Source organism: Xenopus tropicalis, chromosome 8 (genome assembly GCF_000004195.4).
Source record: "Xenopus tropicalis strain Nigerian chromosome 8, UCB_Xtro_10.0, whole genome shotgun sequence".
NCBI classification, from domain to species: Eukaryota; Metazoa; Chordata; class Amphibia; order Anura; family Pipidae; genus Xenopus; species Xenopus tropicalis.
Window position 1 is genome coordinate 143,256,721 of NC_030684.2, and position 9,270 is coordinate 143,265,990.

The window sequence follows — 9,270 nt, forward strand, 5'->3', positions numbered from 1 at the left end:
CTTTCTCCCGCGTTAGTCAGGTAGGGCTTGCTCTGCTTATTTATCTATATATAGCCCAAGGGAACTTACCTCTCCGTTTTTCCCCCAGTATATGAGTATGCTCTAGGAACCGCTCTGCCTGTCCCATTGAGCTATCTTATTATAACGCTGCCATTTCAGCGCCTGCTGTGGTCCAGCGTTGGAGGTTACACTTCTGGGCAGCTCTGCGTACCCTGTGTATTGCCCCTGCAAGCACTTATAGGGGTAGCTCTGCGTACCCAAGTGTAACCAATTGGCATCTGCCAGCACCTCAATGGACAGCTCTGCGTGTCCCAGTGCCCATGATGTAATGTAATCCACACTTGTAGTGGCAGCTCTGCGTGCCCAAGTGTCAGTGTCCCACTAGAACAGCTATGTGTCCTAGTATATTTCTTGTATAAAAAATAAATAAATAAATAAACTAAAATGATATAGATAGCTGTCCTACACCTCCGAGGCAGGACAAAGAACTGAGGAGTGAGGGTGGAGCCTTATATACAGTGGGAGGGACCAGGAGCCACTAAGTTTCAATTCTCTGTCCTGCCTCCAGAGGTGATCACAGACAAAACCCACACGTTCTGCACTGACAGGAGGGCCGCTAGAGAAATACAGATGGTTGGGGGGGACCCAAAAATCAGTGATACCTCTGTTAGTTTACCTTAGACCCAGTCATATTGGTCAAAACTCCCGAAAAGACAGATTAATGAAATAAAGTTGGGTGCTAGGTGTTCTTATAGAACGGAGGAAGCTATTTATCCAACTGATGATACAACTCAGGGGGGGGGGTGCTGACATTGATGGTACAAATACCAAATAAGTAAATGCTTATGGTACATTCCTTATCAGTTGTTACTGACACTTTCAGGTGTAACATTCACAGCACCCAGAGGTAGTATTGGGTGCCTTTGGTGAAACAATCCCTAGCACTAGGCCAAGCTCACAGTGATCCCACACACCAAGGACCTTTCCATCCTTGAGCCTGACCGATTGGGTCCCTATACGGCAGGGTACTTACCCTTACTGGCCTCCTCGTTGGCTGCTCTACTAACTACCACGAACCTGCCTCTTATTCATACAGTGAACTATTACCCTATCTTTGCACTTCTCCTACTGAAACCTTCCTCCTTCCCAGGCTCCCATCACCCCCCTCTCCCTCCAGCAAATGGGGGAACCAAAAGAGAGCAAGAACATGGTGCTTCCATTTTATAGAATAGAACAGTGATCTACTGGCCGGTTACTGAACTGCTAGGGGAATACTTTAACTCAGGATAAGGAAACAGCTTCCTATCTAAAACCTACGACCACACTTAGATGTCCCATAACCCTCCTGGGGCAACTAACACAATTACTCTGCAAAACCTTTACCCTCCTACATGGGCAGGGTCGGACTGGGGGGTGCAGGGCCCACTGGGGCTTCTGCATCGGGGGGCTCCGGCACCCCCAATGGCAACCACCACAGGAAGGGCAGTTGGCACATTGCTATATATATATATATAATAACATTTAATCTTTTTTTACACAGATTAGTGAAAACCATAAACTTCATGGATGTAACTGCCCAACACAGACACTGAGAGAAGATACCGAACTGCTATAATCCACAAACATATAATATAACAGAACATATTGAGCTGCATATTTATTACCCAGAAGCATACAGAAAAGGAGGTAACATAAGCATTACACACAGACATTACTTTACCAATGTTATTTTCCATATGATTGGTACAGATGAGGGAATCTAGTACAATGTACGGTGTTTCCCTATACAGCATGTTATCTGGATTGAAGTTTTTTCTAAATCTGTTTCATTTCACATCAGCAGATTCCACAGCCTTAAGAATATTCCCTTTCCCACAAAAGAAACAATAATAACATTACAATGTATATTATTAACAACGACAGTTGTTAACTTCCGAAAATCCTCCCATATAGCTTCATTAAGTGTTAAGTCGCCTATTAAAGAATCTCCCCAAATTGTAATATATATATCAGTAAATATTGCCCTTTTAGCCGCCATTTAGTGATGGGCTGTGTGATAGGGACCTTAGACTGTAAGCTCACTGGGGCAGGGACTGATGGGAATGTGATAGGGACCTTAGATTGTAAGCTCACTGGGGCAGGGGCTGATGGGAATGGGATAGGGACCTTAGATTGTAAGCTCACTGGGGCAGGGGCTGATGGGAATGGGATAGGGACCTTAGATTGTAAGCTCACTGGGGCAGGGACTGATGGGAATGGGATAGGGACCTTAGATTGTAAGCTCACTGGGGCAGGGACTGATGGGAATGTGATAGGGACCTTAGATTGTAAGCTCACTGGGGCAGGGACTGATGGGAATGTGATAGGGACCTTAGATTGTAAGCTCACTGGGGCAGGGACTGATGGGAATGTGATAGGGACCTTAGATTGTAAGCTCACTGGGGCAGGGGCTGATGGGAATGGGATAGGGACCTTAGATTGTAAGCTCACTGGGGCAGGGGCTGATGGGAATGTGATAGGGCCCTTAGATTGTAAGCTCACTGGGGCAGGGACTGATGGGAATGTGATAGGGACCTTAGATTGTAAGCTCACTGGGGCAGGGGCTGATGGGAATGGGATAGGGGCCTTAGATTGTAAGCTCACTGGGGCAGGGACTGGTGGGAATGGGATAGGGACATTAGATTGTAAGCTCACTGGGGCAGGGGCTGATGGGAATGGGATAGGGGCCTTAGATTGTAAGCTCACTGGGGCAGGGGCTGATGGGAATGGGATAGGGGCCTTAGATTGTAAGCTCACTGGGGCAGGGGCTGATGGGAATGGGATAGGGACCTTAGATTGTAAGCTCACTGGGGCAGGGACTGATGGGAATGGGATAGAGACCTTAGATTGTAAGCTCACTGGGGCAGGGACTGATGGGAATGTGATAGGGACCTTAGATTGTAAGCTCACTGGGGCAGGGGCTGATGGGAATGGGATAGGGACCTTAGATTGTAAGCTCACTGGGGCAGGGGCTGATGGGAATGGGATAGGGACCTTAGATTGTAAGCTCACTGGGGCAGGGACTGATGGGAATGGGATAGGGACCTTAGATTGTAAGCTCACTGGGGCAGGGACTGATGGGAATGTGATAGGGACCTTAGATTGTAAGCTCACTGGGGCAGGGACTGATGGGAATGTGATAGGGACCTTAGATTGTAAGCTCACTGGGGCAGGGACTGATGGGAATGTGATAGGGACCTTAGATTGTAAGCTCACTGGGGCAGGGGCTGATGGGAATGGGATAGGGACCTTAGATTGTAAGCTCACTGGGGCAGGGGCTGATGGGAATGTGATAGGGCCCTTAGATTGTAAGCTCACTGGGGCAGGGGCTGATGGGAATGTGATAGGGACCTTAGATTGTAAGCTCACTGGGGCAGGGGCTGATGGGAATGGGATAGGGGCCTTAGATTGTAAGCTCACTGGGGCAGGGACTGGTGGGAATGGGATAGGGACATTAGATTGTAAGCTCACTGGGGCAGGGGCTGATGGGAATGGGATAGGGGCCTTAGATTGTAAGCTCACTGGGGCAGGGGCTGATGGGAATGGGATAGGGGCCTTAGATTGTAAGCTCACTGGGGCAGGGGCTGATGGGAATGGGATAGGGACCTTAGATTGTAAGCTCACTGGGGCAGGGACTGATGGGAATGGGATAGAGACCTTAGATTGTAAGCTCACTGGGGCAGGGACTGATGGGAATGTGATAGGGACCTTAGATTGTAAGCTCACTGGGGCAGGGGCTGATGGGAATGGGATAGGGACCTTAGATTGTAAGCTCACTGGGGCAGGGACTGATGGGAATGGGATAGAGACCTTAGATTGTAAGCTCACTGGGGTAGGGACTGATGAAAAGGATGTATAATATATGGAAAGCACTGCGTAACATGGTGGCACTATAAAAATAATAATACAGCAGAAATTGTATGACTGTGTGTTATTGTGATGTACAGTATATTACAATGCTGAAAATGCAACAACCACCAATGTGCCTTTGTGCTATACCAGGGGTCCTAAAACTTTAAGTGGGAGCCAGTTCACGGGCCTCAACCTCTCCCGAACATGCACCTCAAAACGTACACCCAATTCATCTCCTAGCAATCTTAATTTTCTACTCATCTTTGAAACCTGCGAGTTATGTACTTTCTCCTCCACTACTTTCACTATATCATCTAAGTCTGTGATTGATGTATCTAAGACTCCATCCATGTCCCAATTCCCTACAGCCAGGACATTTATATTATGTCCCTCTCTGCCCTCATTATCTGCCCCTTCAGCCCCATGAAATTCAGGTGCCCGTGCCTGTAGGACAGTGAGTGGATCTGCCATGTTGCACAGCTCCTCAATGTGACGGATCTTCCTGGACAGCTCATCCTTATTTATAACCAGCTGCTGGATCAGACCATGAAGTTGGAAGGAAACCCTCCCTTGTTCCTCAGAGATGTCCCTCAGGAGCTGCTTCTCTAGGGCTTCCAGCCGTTCCCTGATGCCCCTAAACAGGGCAGTGACTCTCTCTGTCTCTCCGGCTGCTTTGCCCGGCACTTCCCTCCTGCGCTCCTGCAGCCTCTGCATTTGCCCCTCAGTCTCCTCTCTCTGTAGGGACAGTTTCCCTAGAACTTCCCTCAGTTTCTCTTTATTCTTGTCGGAGGCCTCACTCAGCGTCTCCACATTGTGGCCCCGGTGCTCCCCAGCCAGGCAGAAGGCACAGATACAGGCCCCATCCTCAGGGCAGTAAAGCTCCAAGATTTTCTTGTGTTCGGAGCATTTTCTGTGCCCAAAGGAAGCGGTGGGGTCAGTAAGTACATGTTCTGCTGCCCGGCTGTGCTCCCTCACATGATAATCACACAGAGAGGCCTCACAGTGCAGGCAGGATTTAGCCGCAGGTACCGGGGAGTCACAGTAAGTGCAGAATATCCCATAACATTCCTGCTCCGGGTCAGTAGGACGGAATCGCTCTGCTATGTTCCGTAGAGTCAGGTTCCTGTTCAGTTCTGGGCGTCTCTTGTATGTTTTCAAGCATAGAGGGCAGAAATGATCCTCCTCTATCCCCTCCTGCCAGTCCCAATGTCTCCCAATACAGCGCAGGCAGAAGTTATGGCCACAGGGCAGGGTTACAGGGTCGGTGTAGATCTCCCAACACAGGGAGCAGGTTAGCTCAGATCTCACACTAGCAGTCGCCATCGCTGGAACCAGGAAGAGCAACTAAAACTGAAAGGAATGGGTGTGTCTATAAACCGTGCACTAACTCCTCCAGGGCACTTGTTAGAATCCAGTTTTCTGTTCTGTGTGGAGGAAGTCAAATTAGCTCTTTCAGTTGCTGCTTGTAGGACTTGTACGATGAGATGATCCAGTGCCACCTTGGGTAGGCAATCTGCTGTATTAGTTGAGTCTCAGTGGGCCCGTCAGTACTTACCAATGCTGTAATATATTAAACCCCAGTATGCCGTAATAACTAACTGACCAATAAATGAATAATTTGCTTGCTCTACTAATTAAGAGTGATATTCACTTAAATTAATAAACTCTCACCTACCGGCTGTTAGGGTTCCTGACCGCAGGAACCTTAGTAATCCATGGGAGCCCTCCTGCCGGGACAAAGACATATACGGGGACAAGAAGGACACAACCAAATGGAAGTTCAAACTTGTTCAGTTTATTCTTCCGTGATCATAATATTTATACCCCTCGTGTACGTGCAGATACAAAGGAATCATTATAAAAAATAGAGTAGAACCTCATTAGCTTCAAGGATGGCCTAGCTCATTAGCTTCAGAGATGGCCTAGCTCATTAGCTTCAGCGATGGCCTAGCTCATTAGCTCCAGTGATGGCCTAGCTCATTAGCTTCAGAGATGGCCTAGCTCATTAGCTTCAGAGATGGCCTAGCTCATTAGCTTCAGGGATGGCCTAACTCATTAGCTTCAGAGATGGCCTAGCTCATTAGCTTCAGAGATGGCCTAGCTCATTAGCTTCAGAGATGGCCTAGCTCATTATCTTCAGAGATGGCCTAGCTCATTAGCTTCAGAGATGGCCTACCTCATTAGCTTCAGAGATGGCCTAGCTCATTAGCTTCAGGGATGGCCTAACTCATTAGCTTCAGAGATGGCCTAGCTCATTAGCTTCAGAGATGGCCTACCTCATTAGCTTCAGAGATGGCCTAGCTCATTAGCTTCAGAGATGGCCTAGCTCATTAGCTTCAGAGATGGCCTAGCTCATTAGCTTCAGAGATGGCCTAGCTCATTAGCTTCAGGGATGGCCTAGCTCATTAGCTTCAGAGATGGCCTAGCTCATTAGCTTCAGGGATGGCCTACCTCATTAGCTTCAGAGATGGCCTAGCTCATTAGCTTCAGAGATGGCCTAGCTCACTAGCTTCAGAGATGGCCTAGCTCACTAGCTTCAGAGATGGCCTACCTCATTAGCTTCAGAGATGGCCTAGCTCATTAGCTTCAGGGATGGCCTAGCTCATTAGCTTCAGAGATGGCCTAGCTCATTAGCTTTAGAGATGGCCTAGCTCATTAGCTTCAGAGATGGCCTAGCTCATTAGCTTCAGAGATGGCCTAGCTCATTAGCTTCAGAGATGGCCTAGCTCATTAGCTTCAGGGATGGCCTAGCTCATTAGCTTCAGAGATGGCCTAGCTCATTAGCTTCAGAGATGGCCTAGCTCATTAGCTTCAGAGATGGCCTAGCTCATTAGCTTCAGGGATGGCCTAGCTCATTAGCTTCAGAGATGGCCTAGCTCATTAGCTTCAGAGATGGCCTAGCTCATTAGCTTCAGAGATGGCCTAGCTCATTAGCTTCAGGGATGGCCTAGCTCATTAGCTTCAGAGATGGCCCTTAGCTCAATGCTAGCTCATTCAGAGATGGCCTAGCTCATTAGCTTCAGAGATGGCCTAGCTCATTAGCTTCAGAGATGGCCTAGCTCATTAGCTTCAGAGATGGCCTAGCTCATTAGCTTCAGGGATGGCCTAGCTCATTAGCTTCAGGGATGGCCTAGCTCATTAGCTTCAGGGATGGCCTAGCTCATTAGCTTCAGGGATGGCCTAGCTCATTAGCTTCAGAGATGGCCTACAAGGATGGCTAATGGGACAGGGATTTTAAGGAGGACACAAGGAGTAGAAGAGGCGTCAGTGCACACATAAGATCAAGTTGTTTTTCAAACCGTGTATTTCGCAAGGTGCAAGCCATGCAGGCACACTATTTGGGAAAAACAACTCTTATGGGATGTTCAAGCCTTGCTGGTTGCTGTTACAAAATAGAGATACATTTCTAAAATGGAGTATGATATGCTAAGCATCAAAGTGTATCAAAGTATCAAAATACATGCGTATATGAATATAGGATTATATGAATATGAAAACATAGGTTATTATATCAAACCTTACAATCCCTCCTTGTATCATGAAGTGATAACATATTGAAGATGAAATCTATGGTGGGAGAATTTTAGGTACCCTCCCTTTTATCACAAAGTGATAACATGACTTCCGGGATGGCGCCTGAGGGAGCGGTCGCACTGTGAGAGAGCTCCAAGCGCCCCTATATCAACCAATCAGTAAGAATAGACCCCCCCCCTAACCTGTTTCTTCCATGGCGGGGACCTCCCCAAAGCAAAAGAAGAGACCAAAAAAATTCGCCAACGCCGAATTCTGCAGGAGGGAGAGACGCTCAGCATACATCCAAAATGGCCGACGAGAACTCTCAAAACCTCGCATTATCAGAAAGCTGCTCTGATTTAAAGACACAAGCAATGAATTACAAGCAAATGGCACTCGCGGTAGCAAACTTAATTAATCCTACAATAGAAAAATCGATTGAATTGGCAGTTAAAAACCTACAATCAGAGATTAATAAGATAGTGGAGCAAGTTACCTCACATATCAGAAATGGAGGAAGGGATTTCTTCTCTGGAAGATTATTCTCCCTCAGCTAAGTCAAAAATACAGTTTCTGGAAAAAATCTCTGACTTAGAAAATAAAACTGAAGACCTAGAAAATAGGCCCAGAAGGAATAATTTGTGCTTTGTAGGCATACCCGAGCATTATACACAGGACTCTCTCATTAAACTAATATCACAATGGCTCCCTAAAGCTCTGGGGCTGCAAAATGACATTTTATCCCTAAACATAGAAAGAGCTCACAGAGTGGGGCCTGGGAAACAATCGCCACGTCACAAACCCAGAACAGTTCTGGTAAAATTCCCTGACTATTCTGATAAAACACTAAGGGGCTGATTTACTAACCCACGAATCCGACCCGAATTGGAAAAGTTCCGACTTGAAAACGAGCATTTTGCGACTTTTTCGTATTTGTTGCGATTTTTTCGGCTTCTTTACGAATTTTTCATTACCAATACGATTTTTGCGTAAAAACGCAAGTTTTTCGTAGCCATTACGAAAGTTGCGTAAAAAGTTGCGCTTTTTGCGTAGCGTTAAAACTTACGCGAAAAGTTGCGCCTTTTTCGTAGCGTTAAAACTTAAATGGTGCAAAGTTTCGCGTAAGTTTTAACGCTACGAAAAAAGCGCAACTTTTTGCGCAAGTTTTAACGCTACGAAAAATCGCCAGATTTTACGCAACTTTCGTAATGGCTACGAAAAACTCGCGTTTTTACGCAAAAATCGTATTGGTAACGAAAAATTCGTAAAGAAGCCGAAAAAATCGCAAAAAATACGAAAAAATCGCAAAATACCGATCATTACGAAAAAAACGCAATCGGACTCATTTCGACCCGTTCGTGAGTAAGTAAATCAGCCCCTAATACTCCAGACATACAAGAAATCCAAAAACCTTTACTTGGAAAAAGACAAAATATTAATGTTTCAAGATTTCTCTGCTACTCTCTCAAAAAGAGGCAAAAAAATGTCTGTCAAATGCTGTTTCACCATGAGGTAAAGTTTGCATCGCTATTTCCCGCCATTTTAAAAATGTTCCCGGATTCGGGGGGGCATTCATTTGAGGATTATAAAGAAGCTGAGAGATTTGTATATGATTTTACTTCACATGTGGGTAAATCCTCTTCTCATGTGACAAAGTCTCTCAACTTAAAAGGACAGTTTAATGTACAGATTAAATTCCTCAATAGCGTGTATCTCACCCCGCAAAGAGTGGCCAGAACATACCCGGGGGCCTCTGACCAGTGCCCTAAATGTCTCAACGAGGTGGGATCCTTTTACCATGTCTTCTGGGAATGCCCAATAGTAAAGGGATTCTGGCGGGAAGTACTCAACTATGCTGAGTCAGCC

The 9,270-nt window shown here is 46.5% G+C and overlaps 1 protein-coding gene across 1 annotated transcript; it reads right to left on the minus strand.

Annotated features, from left to right (window-relative positions):
• Positions 1-3,955: 3,955 nt before the first annotated feature.
• LOC100485752 (E3 ubiquitin/ISG15 ligase TRIM25) lies at positions 3,956-5,793 on the minus strand. Its single transcript, XM_004919347.4, has one exon. The coding sequence runs from the start codon at positions 5,212-5,214 to the stop codon at positions 4,033-4,035; it is 1,182 nt and encodes a 393-aa protein (XP_004919404.1). The 5' UTR covers positions 5,215-5,793; the 3' UTR covers positions 3,956-4,032.
• Positions 5,794-9,270: the final 3,477 nt, after the last annotated feature.

Coding starts and splice junctions, on each gene's coding strand:
- LOC100485752 (XM_004919347.4), bottom strand. CDS start 5,214: ATGGCGACTGCTAGTGTGAGATCTGAGCTAACCTGCTCCCTGTGTTGG.